General features: G+C 39.3%; 1 protein-coding gene across 3 annotated transcripts in view; it reads right to left on the minus strand.

Moving 5' to 3' along the window:
* Positions 1 to 16,283, minus strand: part of ARMC3 (armadillo repeat containing 3) — a 91,400-nt gene that overhangs the window by 34,629 nt on the left and 40,488 nt on the right. For all 3 annotated transcript variants that reach the window (XM_086334475.1, XM_086334474.1, XM_086334476.1), the window contains exon 10: positions 16,062 to 16,167. In XM_086334475.1, the coding sequence (XP_086190601.1) occupies positions 16,062 to 16,167 (106 nt within the window). The remainder of the gene's footprint in view (positions 1 to 16,061; positions 16,168 to 16,283) is intronic.

Raw genomic sequence — 16,283 nt, forward strand, 5'->3', positions numbered from 1 at the left:
ATTGAACATAACTGCCAGCACCAAATCATACATGCACAGCTGGGAAAGCAATGTAACATAATGTGTACATATCTGCCCATAATTTGCTATGTGCAACTCTAAGTGCAAAATGCATAAATGAGATTAAATTTTGATATGGAAAATCAAGCTATTAGTCTTACTTTAAAAAATAATTTCAGTTATAGAAATGGAGTGCAGACTTTGTATTTAAAAAAAAAAGAATCGCATTAATTTTGTGTCTTTTAAACCCAAGACACTATGTCTTATTTCCCCTGTGTCTAACATATACACAAGCCAAATCCTATCCTGTTCTAAAACACATTTGTAGTTTCCTAGGTGGAACAGCATTATTCAAATGGACAGGATATAAGTCAAACTGCTTTGTTACAAAATACAGAATTACCGGGTCATATGTCATTGCAACAATCTGAACCTATTTTCTGATATTTACTATCATTAGTCTCCATCCGGTTGGACTTTAATCAAGTAAGAGTTTAAAATGTAAATTGAAAAGTTTAACCAAACTAAAAACCAAATATGGGGATGTATAAAAACATGTTTATATATGTAAATAGAAGTGAAGTTTGACAGGTCATGTCTGTCAATTTATTACAACGTCCTGACTATTTCCCTCCTCTGTATTTCTCAAATCCCTCCCTTTCCTCCATCTCCATCTCTCCCTCTGAATCCAATCCAATATCCTTTCTTATGGGTTGATGTAAGTTCTCTCCTAACACACTTTCCCCCTCATCCACTCCAAACTTTTCTCCATCTTACAGTTAAGTGATTTAAAAATAATAATAATAATATATATATATATATACACACACACATATATTTATACATATATTATGTATATATACCAGAGAAGGCAATGGCACCCCACTCCAGTACTCTTGCTTGGAAAATCCCATGGACGGAGGAGCCTGGTGGGCTACAGTCCATGGGGTTGCGAAGAGTCGGACACGACTGTGCAACTTGACTTTCACTCTTCACTTTCATGCATTGGAGAAGGAAATGGCAACCCACTCCAGTGTTCTTGCCTGGAGAATCCCAGGGACGGGGGAGCCTGGTGGGCTGCTGTCTATGGGGTCACAAAAGAGTCAGACACAATTGACTGAGCGTGCAGCCAAGTGTATTTATGTCAAACCTCATCTCCCAGTGCATCCCACCCTGCCTACCCCACCTCGTGCCCACACATCTATTCTCTGTGTCTGCGTCTCTATTCCAGCCCTGGAACTACGTTCATTTGTGCCATTTTCCTAAATTGTGCATACATGTGTTAATATATAGGTGTTTTTCTCTTTCTTAGCCATAAAAGGGAATGAAATTGAGTCATTTGAAGAGATTTGGGTGGACCTGGAGTCTGTCAAAACAGTGAAGTAAAGTTACTTTTTAAATAATATAATCATATTTCTCCTCTACTTAAAGCTTCCACCATTCCCTGTTGCTCAGGATAAAGCCCCAGATTTCTCATGTGTCCTCTAAGGTTAAGCATGAGTTGACCCTATCTCCTTCCCCACCCCCACGCTCCCTGCCCCCTTCTCCCTGTTGCTGCATCCCAGCCAGGCCTTCCTGGCAACCTTGCCAGGCTCCATGTCACCTCAGGGTATCCTCACACCTGGTCCCCCTGCCTGGACATTTTTCCCCCCAATAATTCCCATTCATCTTTCAAAGTTCAACATTAACATCTCCTCCTCAAGGAAGCATTTCTTGACCCCCAAACTAGGTTAGGTCTTCTTTTTCACGTGAGCTCAGAGCATGCGTTTGCTAAACATAAACGTTTCTTTTTGTTTTAAAAAATGAGATTTTGGTACAAACGTTCACAGTCAGAGAATACTAACCATCTTAAAATATTATTTCATGGCACATGTTATGGAAAGGAATTCACCACAAAGTGTTTTTGTATTAAGTCCCCAAGCCCCACAGTGAAAAAGCACTTACAGCAGGGGGGCTAAGAATACTAAGGAAAAATTCAGTTCCACAAATAGCATCTATTTTATGCCTCCCTGTATTTACTATGCTGTTTCATGTCTGTGTGCCTTTGCACTCATGCTTGCTTTGCCCCAAACGCCCTGCCCTATTTCTCCCACACCTCTGCCTGAGGACCACTAGCTCACCCTGCAAAACCAGCTCACTTGCCCCTTCCTGGGTGAAGTTATCCGCATCCATTACTGCCCCTCCTTATTAATCACCCTTCCTCTGTGTCTGCCTGGTACCTACTTCTCAGGCAGGCTGCGACTCTTTTTATATCCCCAGTGCTGAGAAGATCAATATATTTTAATTGACTTGAATCACCTCAAGGGGAGTGATGAGAACCTCTTGCAGGTGTGGAGAAACAGAGAGGGAAAAGCACTCAGCTCAGTTTTAAGTTCGCAAGAAGGGAGAGGACTCAATGGTATGGGGATCTCCGCTTGTATCACTTAAACAGCTGCTCTTGAAAGCAGGTTATTTCCTCCTCACCCCTGGGCTTCTCTGATTATACAGTGAAGTCATTTTTATAGGAAGTGTAATAGACGGATCTTGCACTTGACACAGTCTCTTTGGGATGTGCTCCTTTCAGGTATCAAGGGATGTGGATATTCTGCCTTTGCCGACTCGGTGGACTGTTTATTTGGGCTCTGTCATTGGAGGACATGATTTGGTACCTCTCGGATGTTGATTCTTGCTGCTGTTGGGAGGCTCACGTTTAACCCATCTGCAAAGGCTGGTTACATGAATCAAGGGTGACCTTGGGCAGCACGGAAAATCTGTTTAACAGAGCCCACATACCGGGGAATATGTGGAACCCGATGGAACAGATGGTAATATTGGCAATCAGAATCTTGTTTGTTAACAGTGATTACAACCATTCCCACCAGCACGGCTTTTCATATGTCTCCGTGAGGTTTGTCACACCAAAGAAAGACATATTGGTGGCAGACACGCTGCGAGTGGGGCGGGGGTGCATGTGCAGCAATGACTGGGGGCTGGCGAGTTTAATTGCGGGTTCCCGCGAGTCTATACAGGTGCGAGGGGGGTGGGGCGCGGGCCGCTAAGATAAACAGATCTCCTGGTTATCACAGCCAGATTTGGAATGCTGTGAACAGGATTCCTGACTCTCATTCCAGCCAGCTTTTCAAAGGTAATGACCCGAGAAGTCGAGGGTGTTCGTTAAATTGATCGATTTCTGAGTCCCAAACAGCCGTCATCCTGAGGCAGCCCCACAGCTGCAGAAGACAAAGAAATGTGCCCCCCAACTCTGGCTGAACCCCAGAATTGACAAAAGTAGCCAAGAGATTGTCTCTTTTCAAAGAAATATTTAAAGACGTTTATCCTGTAGTAAGGGACAGAATCGATTAAACCGCAGGCAAAAATCTTAAAGAATGTAAAGTAACATTATTATTAAAGTGAAACCCAGCCATAAAAACAAACGGAGGAAGCTTTGCATCCTATAGCAAAATAAGAAAAAAAAATGCAAAAAAAAATTTTTAAGTATGTGAAATCAAATTGTTTCCATCATACCGAGGTGCCCTAGCAAGTATGGTTTGGGGGCTTCTAGAATATGCTTTTAACTACAGTTGCTGCGACATCACGATTTTTCAAGAGAGACCTGCTAGTCGCAACGAGTCGAGTACACCCTAACCCAGCCCCTCCACAGAGAACACACAGGGTTGTTGGGTTTTTTTTGTTGTTGTTGTTACCAATTACGAGGCAGTCAGTCAAGGTGCAGGGAAATCAAATGTAATTTTCTTACAAGTGACATGGAATCTTTATTTACCTATCTGTTCAATCAGGATACCTCACTTCCATACATGCCACCTTCTGTCTTAAAAAGCTGGAATGCCTGCCAATAATAAACTAGATGCCATAAGGAAAGAACAACTGTCTTCATTTAACATGGCTGACTTGTCTCCTGATAAAATAGGAATAATGGTCAAGGTGTTAGAACACTCATAATAAGTGGCTTCTGCAGCTACCAAATGTTTCTGTTTAGCCTGGAAGTCAGTCTGTTTACATATCTGGATGTGACAGGGGCCACAATCCCAAAGTAATTAGAGATACCACGTTTTTTATTTTCTTAAATAATAAGGATGCTGAAATCTCTAGTGACTGCACATAAAAAAAACACCCACCGGCCATTGCCTGGACTACCCTCAGCTCATCAGCTCTAATGTTGCTTCTTCGGAGAGACCCTCTTTGATGAGCTGTGTCATTCCTGTGACTCCTTTCACAACCCTGGTGTCATGAATGCCCCTCTCTATGATATCATGCTGTTTTATTTAACCCATACTGTTATTGCCTCTGAAATTACCTTAAAAGTACTCGTGTTGTCTGTCTTCCCGTCCAACCTGTAAGCTTTATGAAAACAGTTTCATGGAGCCATTGTCATGTTCCCTACTGAACCGCTACAGCCTAGAGCAGTGGCTGGCACACAAAGAACACTCAAGTAACAGTGAAATAATTTACACAAGAAACCAAAATTCACAGATAATAACTTCCTTAGCCTTTGGGATAAAATGATAAAAGTGGTAAAGAATGATCCCATCTATTCCTAGTAGAAATTTGTATTCCAGGCTCCCTGGATCATGGGTAATCACTTGGACGTGCAAAATAGAATCCAGATTCCATTTTTATTTTGTTTTTGTTTTATAGTTAAGAAAGATAAAATTTAGTGAGAGAGTTGCTCAGGGAGCAAGTCAATCAACAGACACAAAATTAAAACCATGGTGATCTGACTTTTAGTTCACTACGTTTTTTTTGCAATTATTAATATCTTAAGCTTTAAAAAATATTGTATTTTCTAGGGGGGGAAAAAAAAGCCAGCTTCTATTTGGCTTACTTCATCATTCCTTAGGAAATGAGAAATAAGGGAGACCATTTTGATGCACAGCATTTTGGGAAATTCTTACTAACCTTTGAATGCATTTTTTTTTTCTTCTTTCTTATTCTCTTATAAAGAGAAAACAAAGGTGAGGAGGAAGTGAAGTGATAATGGATAAAGGAACCTGGGAGAAAGGTGGAAGGAGGGAGGAAGGAGAGCAGGGGATGGAAACTCATTTCTCCATAGGGGATGGAAACTCACTTCTCCAAAAGTGCCTTCAGTCTGGTGAAATCCAAAGAGACCAAGAAGGCAGAGGGAAACATTTTGGTGGGAAGATTTGGAGAAGCTTAAACTCAGGGAGATAGTGAGCAGGAGGCAGAGAAAGAAAAATCATGAGCTTTCTTTGGATGTAGGTAGCCTACTGGCTCGGTGTATAGTGTCCATCCCGCCTCTGTGACCTTGAACAAGGACTGTGCTTCTGTTTCCTCATCTGCAGAATGGACATAATGATAAGACTTGCTACATCATAGGGAACGCTTTGAAGATTTCGTGATACATTCCATTTCAAGTACTTAGCTCAGTGCCTGGCCACACATTCCAACTATCATCATCATTTCATCATTGCTATCAACAGCATCTTCACCACATCACCATCATCATCACATCATTACCCACGCCTACTGAGTGAGCCACAAGGGCAGAGTTTCTTGTAATCCTGTCTCCATTTCTGGGATCATGGGAAAATAGCGTCCTATTTCCAAATTTGCATCTATGTATGAACTTTTCATTTGCAGACAACTTTTCAGTTAGACAGTCAAATCTCCAACCTCTGCAGGGCTGGAGCTGAAGCAATTTCCTCAAGCATCACCCCCAAGTCTTTGTTTAGGCAACAAATGAGCAATGAAGGCTGTTTTCAGAGGGATGGAAAATCATGGGAAAAAATTAATATAAAAAGTCAAGGATGAGTAAAAGTGGAATTTATGTAGGTATTAAGCATGGCTTCAAATTGAGAGAGAAAAGGATCACACAATATAAAGTTATCCAAACTGTTTGATAATTTCTTCTTAAAATCAGTTACATTGGAAATTAAGCCTGAAAGAGGTACCAGCAAATTTAAAATAAGGTTATGCAAATGTCAGTCTTTGCTCTCCAGGTAAGAAAAGCAAGATAGATAATTTTCTAATTGAACATTTCATGGGATTCACTTAGCCTCAACTGGTAGCTAATAAAATTCAAACTGTTTGTGAAGGTTGACTAGGCATCAACTGACACAAAATGGGGATATGGAATCGACTTGTTTCATTGCAAAATCCAGCTTTTCATTCTACATAGTCCTTAAAATCAGAGGTGTTGATCAATATACAGTTAGCAGAGACGAAATCTAGGTGCTGAGGTGGGTAGAAATAGAAAGTATCCACTTGGTAAACTTGGACGGAAATAAGGAAAGAATACTACTTAAGTGTACCATGAAGGTGCCTCCCATATATTTTATCTCTTAATTTCAAAAGGCTTTTAAGATAGTGAAGAACACTTTAAATAAGTTTTTTGAGGTATCATCCTGAATACAAAAATTTGATACATCCTTACTACAAAACTGAACTTTCTAAAAGGAACCAACTCAAGTTGTCTTGGAGGATTCTCAACATATGAGCATTTTAATTCAAAGGAGGTAGCATCTGACAATAAAGTGATATAAGTAAGAATTTTAAAACCAAATAATTTCTATTATTTAACGTCAAGAGCAAAAAATTCAGCTCTAGAGTAAGTACCATATCAAGATTAATTTATGTCGGTTATGGTTATGTAGCACAGGTGATATTCAGCCACCAGGACAATGAATGTGTCAAAATATTTTGAATGACTTCACCTTAAAAGGAGACAAAGACAAGCATCTATTAACACACAGTTCGCAGTAGAATATTATCTCTTTAAAAGCACCACAATGGAACGCTTTCCAGAGCACAATCTTTGAATAATGTTTTAAAATATTATTTTAAACACACTGAAGAATATTTCGGATTAAGTTGGTGAGCATTTTCACTAAAATACAGAGCAAATCTTCCATTACCGTTTCTGCCCCTCCCCCAACATCTGCCTAAACTGCCACTAGGGGTCAGTATGAAGACACAGTTCTCCACGGTCGGAGGAAAATGGGCTGCGGAAAACCTTTCCCCGTGAAAAGCCCTAACAAAGACCATAACTGCACAGCTTTAGCATTACCAAGTCCAGCCCGTACATCAGGTCTGGAACATGAGTTTGCATTTTTTCCTGAGACTGCATTTTAATGTTGTAAATCACAGTGGATTATTTCTATGGTCAATATTTCTTTGATTAAAAAAAAAAAGTGTTGTAAATGACAAGATTACTTATTCCTAAGTGAATCTGTGTGGATTGGTCAAGAATATGATCTAGAACAGATGTTAAAGTTTATTTTGAAAGGGTGTTGGTATGCATCTCTAGCCATCTGGGAGATATATATATATCTTCCTGGAGGGAAATGGCAATGTGGAAGTGAATCTTGTGATGTTTTGCCAACTCTAAGAGAGGTGTTTTGTTCCCTCCTTTGAAATGACCATCATCATTCATTGCAATACAGCCTCAAGTGCACAAGAAAATACAGTAAATTCCCTACATAGGAACCTTCAAGTTGTGAACTTTCAAAGATGCACACGTATCCAGAGAAAGGAGGAGGAAGACGTAATTGAAGAGCTGAAGAGATTCACAATGCAGGAAATGGCAAGGGAGTTTTCTTTATTTGGGGAGATACTATTAGCTTTTGAGACACAGGACTCAACTGTTGAACGGTACACAAAGCTTGCAGCAGCCATTAGGAATGCAGTCCAGTGCATCAATGACAAGAGAAAAAGCTACTACCCAGACATCGCTGCATCCTTTTTTCAAGAGGGTAGATAGAATTGCATCCAGCAAGGAACCAAAACCCGGGCCATCAACGTCAGGCATGAATGAAACTGCAGCTTACCCTCCATCTCCTATTGTTGATGACCATTCAGCTCTACCATCTCCCACTTCCCCTTCCTCCTCCAATCAGTAACTCCTCTTGCCTGTTCACCTGATGCCAGTGCCTGTGTGCCAGCCATTGTAATGTACTTCTGTACTTTTCAAGGTACTGTATTGTGAGATCAAAATTGTTTTACTTTTTGTTTTTTTATGTGCTATTTGTGTGAAAAGTATTATAAACCTATTACCGTATTGTACTATATAGCCAATTGTGTTAGTTGGGTACCTAGGCTAACTTTGTTGGATTTATCAGCAAAATGAACTTATAAACAAATTGGACTTACAAATAAGCTCTCAGAATGGAACTTGTTTGTATGTAGGAGACTCACTAAAGAGTAGCACTAGTCTATACTTAAATCTGCAGAATAAAAGAAAGTAAAATAAATATTTGTAGAAATAAATACATCAGTACACTGCTGCTGCTGCTGCTGCTAAGTCGCTTCAGTCGTGTCCGACTCTGTGCGACCCCACAGATGGCAGCCCACCAGGCTCCCCCGTCCCTGGGATTCTCCAGGCAAGAACACTGGAGTGGGTTGCCATTTCCTTCTCCAATGCATGAAAGGGAAAAGTGAAAGTGAAGTTGCTCAGTCGTGTCCGACTCTTCATGACCCCATGGTCTGAAGCCTACCAGGCTCCTCTGTCCAGGGGATTTTCCAGGCAAGAGTATTGGAGTGGGGTGCCATTGCCTGACTACCTTCCACTAACCCTATTTAATTGGGGGGGGGGGCGGATTTTTAAAAAAACTTTGAGAAGTGGCTTTCAAACACTAGAGAGATTTAACATTCTAAGAAATTATTTAAGGTCAGGCCCTTCCCTGAGAATACTGAATGGATAGAGTTGGGTCATGGTGAATAAATGAAGTGCTATGTTTTCTTAATGTTTTATATGTGGAACATCTTTAAAAGATTTTCTCTACACATTACATGACTTTCTTAGGCGTCTTCATGAGTGCTTGGTCACTTTAGTCATGTCCTACTCTTTGTGACCCTATGGGCTGTAGCCCACCAGGCTCCTCTGTCCATGGGATTTGCCTTGCCCTCCTCCAGGGGATCCTTCCAACCCAGGGATCAAACCCAAGTCCCTTCTCCTTCACTGGCAGGTAGGTTCTTTACCACTAGCATGACCTGAGAGGCCTGTCTTAGGCCTAGTACCCTGATAAATAATTCTACTAGATATTAAAATGATTCAGTCACTGCTTTATTTCTGTGTTAGTGAAGAGAAATATGAATACTGGTAATACAGAATGACAGGTCATCCATACAGAATGAGGACATTGAAAAGTTCCCAAAGCACTCAACATGCACATCTGAGTGATTCGGGGGCATTCTGTCTCTTCCTGGAGTCTCTTTGGGGTGTTCTCCCCAGTCATCCCCTCATTTCCTTTGTTGTGGTCCTGACCACAGGTCACATGATAGCAGGATGGTCCCTAGAGAAGAGATGTCTCTGGTAGTGTGGAAGGCAGCAGTGGCCCAGCAGTCAATCAAAAAATATATATATACATTTTTTAAAGTAACCACTATATATGCTGCCTTGAGTCACTGCTGTTGTGGGAAGGGCTATTAAAAACAAAAAATAGGGCTTCCTTGGTGGTCCAGTGATGAAGAATTCATCTTGCAATGCAGGGAACACCAGTTCAGTCCTTGATCTGGGAAGACCCATATGCTGGGGGACATCTAGGCAGTGCACCACAACTGCTGAGCCCACGCTCTGGAGCCCGTGTTCCACGACCAGAGAGCCCACCGCAATGAGAAGCCTACGCACTGCAACTAGCGAGGAGCCCCACTCCTCGCAACTAGAGAACCCACTCGTAGCAATGAAGACCCAGGGCAGCCATAAATAAATTAATTTAAAAGTTAAAAAAAATTTTAAGACGTTACAAATAAGGAAACGGAGATAACAAGGTCTCCAAGATTTAAGGAAATCACCCAGTTCTTTATGGAGATACTATGAACTAAATATGAAGAATCAAGAGTGAGTTAGTATGATCTATCTATATATACAACAGAGACTTGATTGAGCATTTTCTATAGCAAAGCCATAGTTTCAGCTGACCTCTCTACAAACATTAAAGTAATTGTAGTTATCACTTTTTATAATTTAATCTTATTCATGTTTTATTTCTTTTGAAAAATATCTCACTGGCAATTGCATTATTTTCTCATCTTTTCATTGTTTACCAGTATCCAAAGTTTACTTACTGTTGGCATTGGGAAATGAAAAGCGCTGAACACTTTTCATTCTTGGAATAACTGAAAAACTCTAATTCTGATCAGATCCAACAGATGGCAGTGATGCTATAAATTAATAGTTTAAACTATTCTAATATAGAGAATCTGCCCCTCAGGAAATGTCAACCAAGAACAAATGCTCTCGGTAGTTACCTAAATAATATAAAACTTTGATATGACTGATTGGATTTAAGAAGTACAATGTAAATATGTAGTTTAGCTGAAATAGTACTTCTTTCAAAAATAAACAACTTTCTCCTTTCTAAAAAGTATTATAAATTGAGAATTGTCAAAAAGATTAACAATGAACCAAAAAAAGATAATGGTGTCCAAATTAACTAACTGGATTACATTTTTAATGCTTTTTAAAAGAATTATTTATTTATTTGGCTGCACTGGGTCTTAGCTGTGGCATGTGGGACCTAGTTCCCCAACCAGGGATTGAACCTGGGTCTACTGTATTGGGAGCTCAGAATCTTAGCCACTGGACCATCAGCAAAGTCCCCTGGACTACATATTTATATAAAATTAATTGTTGTTTCTCTGTTTCCATTTTCACCTATTTCTTTCTATGGTGGTTGTTTTAACCTCACTTGTTACTTATTCACTTAAAAATGACTTTACTTTTTCCCCTCCTATCACTTTAAATAAGTGACTCTGGCTCTTCTTGTCCTCTTTTCCTGTACCCTCAAATAGTTATTTTTATTCTTATTCATTGTCTTTTGTCCACTTTGAGTGACCTTTATTCTGCAGATAATACAGAATGAAAAGTAGCTAGAAGATTCTTAGAACTAAGTTACTCTCCACTTTGTGAATGAAATTATGTGAAAACAGACAACGCAGTACAGATGATCACTTTCTATTTTAAGTTATCGGCATTGGCTGACAACAGACAGATCTTCCTTCATTGTCATTTTCCTTTTGATTGTGTTGTTGGTGTGGGCACACTCCCCCCCAGAATGCTATTATGGGATGGGGACGACTCTAGATGCTTGTTGTGTGTCAGTGAGTTAAACAGACAAAGGTGCTGGGAGCTGGTCGGAGAACAGAAGAATGAGCTGTGTGTTGCTAAGAAAACGCTAAGCGCTCTGAGAAAAGGGCAGCAGGAAAGGAGGATGGACAAGGTATGTGGGTGGTGCGCTGTGACCACAGTGGTCACCATCGGCCTTCTTGGGATGGCATTTGGGCAGACTTGAGGGGGTGGGGAACTGCGTGGTGGGCATTCATGGAGTAGAAGAACATTCCATACAGAAAGGATGGTCATGCAAAAGGCCTAAAGCAAAACACTCCTGGGAGGTGAACGAACTTCTAGAATAACTTTATTGTCTATTTTACTCTTCATCATTTTACTCCCTGACATTGGCTTGTTTGTTTATAAGTAAAAGGGTTTGTGTTTGTTGAATTATTTTTTAAATTACACTTTCACTTATGCATAACTCAAAAATACCTGGAGACTTCACATATCCAGAACACACATGAGAACTATCAGAAAGGAAAAGAAAAGAAAGAAATGGCCTGTGAGGACCCAAACACCACTTAGAGATGTGGCCTCAGGTCCTCCATTATTGCTTTTATATAAAACTTGATAAAGCTAGGTTACCTGGTGTGCAAGCTTTACACTGACTGAAAAGAAGGGATTTGAAGAGAACATTGGCAGGGTTGGCCCTACCCATCAACTCTAGAGACAGCGACATTAACACTGCCAGCCTGTGTAAGGATCAATAAAATGTATCAGCCCAAAGGCGCTCTACCTGGAGGCTGTCCTCAGCAACTGGGCAAGCACCCACCTTCCCTAAGGGGCCTGAGTACAGTACCATGGAGTGTATGACAGCCACTTACTCAAAATGATAGCTGCAGCGCATCCCCTCTCCCCTCCCAAGTTTAACGACTGGTACCATCAGAAATTTGGAAGGGGAGGATTTTAGAAGATTTTATTCAAATTCATTACATATTTTTAAAAACATACATTGATTATAGAAGTAAATTTTCAAGTGTCTAGAAGACTTTATCTAGGAAGCCACATTCACAGACAGTAACAACTAGGCAAATTCTTTTGGTATCAATTAAAGTCATACTTATAATTAAAGTTGAAAATTTTCCACAAAGAGGTATGGGTGGTCTGGTGGTTTGTCACTGCTACCAAATTTCTCATCATCATATTTTTATTTGTCTCTGTTTTTGGTTCTTAGAACTTTGACATTCATTCATTGTCATATTATTTTATTACATTTCAATGTGTTTTCTTTTGGAAGAAAGCAAGATGTGTGCAAATCTGAATTCAGGTATTTTAGGTTATAAAGTTTTATGCATATTATAAAATTATGTTTTTAGATTATAAAAATACTTTGACTTAAAAAAAGCACTTGTCAATTTTGCAAAAAAAAAAAAATTCATCACAAAGTATGCTCCTTCCTCCAGTTGGTTTTCTTTTTTTACTTTAGAAAATTTTTATTTACCTTCAACATACATAAAGGAAATTATACCAGCATCATATGTTGTCATAACAAGCCAGTGATCATCTAATTCATGAGGTGAGTCTCTAACTCCAGAAAGTGCCCTGAGTTTAAGAATTAGAAATCCATTTTAGGCACCTTGAGATATGAGTGTAGGGGAAGGGATTACATTTTAACAACAAAACTGGAATTCTTAGCCCTTCACTGCATTAAAAAAAAAAAAAAAATTAGGCTACCAAATATCAAGTATCCCAACAGCTACTAAAGGTACCTAGAAGACATCGGTTCTGGGTTTTTGTTTTCTTCTCTTACTATTAATACTTAGATGTGGTGGGAAAGCGGCTTTCTAACTATTTCAATTCCAGTTACCCAGCAGCAGAGCCAAGGACTCAGCCTTCAATCCTACAGTACACTGCTAAGAAAGGGGATGAAATGGACTGTTTCCAAAAAGTGATACTGGAAACACCCATGCCGAGTCTGATGTAATTTTTACAGGTGATTTGAGTAGGTGCTACAAATAGCCAGTCATCTTTGTGGTCTCTTCTGTTGTAGTTAGCTTAGGGGACCCTAAGTCAGTCTAGTCTAGTCAGTCTAGTCTAGTCAGTCTAGTCAGGAGACTGACTAGAAGGATTGACCATGGGGCTTGCTTGTTTTCATTCCTTTTGATTGACGACAGAATCTTTTTCAAGCCCAGTTCTCAGCATTTGGCACAAACAGGTCAAATCTGACTCTGTATCTTTCTCAAAACCATTAATTTTCAGTATTTTTTAGCTCAAAAAGTCCGAAGTAAAAGCTACATAGACCTCAAAAAAACCATAAAACCACTTTTATTCAGGTCCCATTTCCCTTAGCAGACATAAGTTGGAAAAAGAAATCAGAATGTACAGTACATGATAGGTTAAAGAAATAACAGCAATTAAAATTGATAAGAAAAATTAAATTACAAAAAGTAAAGTTGATTATCACAGAAGAAAATCAGGCACCGTCTAGTCCTAACTGACCTTTCTGTGGACAAAATGGAACTATATCAGCAGATAACAAAAATTTGATAAATGGAAAATTGAGAGAAAATCTAAAGGCAGCTTCTTTGAGTATTACTTATCATCCTGATTGTCTAGGATGTTATATAAAACTGTGAAACGAGGTAAGCCAGGCAATCTCACATCAAATCAAGACAGCTATACACTCTAGAGGCCTTTTAGAGTATTTTAGATAATATATAAATCTAAATGCACTGGAGATTGAAGCATTTTGGTGTCACTGATAAGATTTTTGCACTGGCAGGACTATACTGGAAAAATCACTGAGTATGCTGTTTTCAAATTGCTAGTTACTATGACCTGATATTCTAGACATGTGTGTGCTTTCATGCAGGTGGTGATGCATGCTGAATTTAGGAAATGATTGTGTCAAAGATTGTAGCTCTTAAAGGAACACAGTTTTGTTTTGGTGCTTATGCATTTTGGCTACATTTTTCTTGGGCATTGTTACATTTTGAGTCTTTCCATCAAGGTCTTATAAAAATTTGTGTGTGAGTAGAGAAAAAGAAAGAGTAAGAGATAGATGAAACATATGATGGGATGGAGGAGGATTTATTTCGAAAAAGGAAGGGATAATTTTAGCAGCAATGCCAGAAAACCATAATATGTGAATGTTAAAAACTGATGCAATGACATGGTTAATTTTTTGGGTCAACTTGATTGGGTTAAGGGGTGCCCAGATAGCTGGTGAAACGTTGTTTCCGAGTGTGTCTGTGAGAGTGTTTCTGGAAGAGGTCAGCATTTGAATGAATCAGTAGACTGAATAAAGATTCCTCTTTTCATTTATAATAAAATCTCACAAATTAAAAAAAAAAAAAGATTCCTCTTTTCAATGTGGGTGGGCATCATCCAATTCGTTGAGGAACTATACAGAACAAAGAGCAGGGGCTTACCAGGTGGCTCAGTAGTAAAGAATCCGCCTGCCTATGTAGGAGACTCAGGAGACACAGGTTTGGTATCTGAGATGGGAAGATCCCCTGGAGGAGGAAACGGCAACCCACTCCATATTTTTGCCTGGGAAATCCCATGGACAGAGGAGCCTGGCAGGCTACAGTCCATGGAGTTATAAAGAGTTGAGTCATGACTGAGTACACACGCACAGAACAGAGGAGGAGGAAGGGTGAATTTCTTGAGATGGGGCAACCATCATCTGCTTTCCTTGGACATCAGTGCTCCTGGTTCTCACACCAGGACTGACCATCACTACCACCTTTCCTGGTTCTCCAGGTCACAGATGGCAGATCCTGAGACTTCTCAGTCATCATAAGCTCATAAGCCAATTCCTATAATAAATCTCATTACACACACACACACACACACACACCTCCCATTGGTTCTGTTTCTCTAGAGAACCCTAATTCTCATACCATGTTTAAGGAGGGTAAATAATTGTTTTTTACTCTTATTTATTTAGATTTTTCATTGAGGTTATATTGGTTTGTAACATTATACAAGTTTCATATGTGCATTATATTTCTACTTCTGTATACACTATGGTGTGCTCACCACTAAAAATTTAGTTTCCATCCATCACTGTACAGTTGATCCCCTTTACCTGTTTTGCATTTCCCCTGCCCCTTCCCCTCTGGTAATTACTGCTTTTTTTTTTTTTTTTTTTTTTTTAGTATCTTCAAGTTTGTTTCTGTTTGGTTGGGCTGTTCATTAATTTTGCTGGCTAGTTTTTTATATTCCCATAAGAGTGAAATCAGATAATATTTGTCTTTCTCCATCTGACTTATTTCACTCAGCATGGTATCTTCAAGGCCCATCCATCTTATTGCAAATGGCATTAATCACTTTATGAAAATTGCCTTCTAGAAATTTTTACTGTTTTATAAGCAACCTTATCATCTGTAGAGGAAATAGCAAGCCTTTGGAGTCCAATAGATCAAGCTTTAATTTCCAGCTCCTCTATTTGAATGAATATGTGTACCCAGGAAAATTAGGGAAACCTGCAGAGCCTCTGTTTCCTCAATTAGTAGATGGATTATCTTGACAATTAAAATTTTAAATGAATATAAATTACATGCACAGTGTTTGGAATACAGAGGAAATTCCTTTTCAGCCTTTTTCCATAGGTATTTACTGATGATACTCTGTTTTCAATGGACTTTTAAAGTGTTTCTCGATTTTATCTACTGTTTGTCCTTTTAAAAACTGATTCTTTAAATTTTTTTTCTTGATTTACCAATATTTGTAGAATGTTGTCTTTAGTATTTCCCAGCATTAGCCAATTTTCTTTGTTCTGGAAACTTCTACAAGACTTAGCCTCTTACCTGCATCAAATGTCCCACCATTTTCCCAACAAACCCAGAAGCTCTCAAGATTTCGTGATGTTTTTGGAAAACAGGCCTATCTGCCAACTCTTATTTTCATAAGGGTTCTTAAGGAATAACCCAACATAGAAGCATCTGAAAGGATATGTAAACTGCCTTGAAAGGCAGGACATTACAATGAGCTTATCTTGGTCTGTTAAATATCCTGCGAGTCAGTGTTGAATGAGTCTTTTTGTACTCACTTTGCATTAGCAGGATTGCAGGTGGTCAGATTTGCCAAGGCAAGGGCAGCAGCTTCCCTCACTTCTTCGCTGTCACTTTTTAGCAACTGAATTAACTGAGGGATTCCTACAGAAAAAGAAAAGTAAAATGTGACTTTACAGATATCCATGTGAACTAGAATATGGCAGCCTAAACATGTTCAATGGAGAAGGAAATGGCAACCCACCCCAGTACTCTTGCCC

This window comes from Bos grunniens, chromosome 13 (genome assembly GCF_055505025.1).
Source record: "Bos grunniens cultivar Pamir isolate PY7600 chromosome 13, Bosgru_T2T1.0, whole genome shotgun sequence".
NCBI classification, from domain to species: Eukaryota; Metazoa; Chordata; class Mammalia; order Artiodactyla; family Bovidae; genus Bos; species Bos grunniens.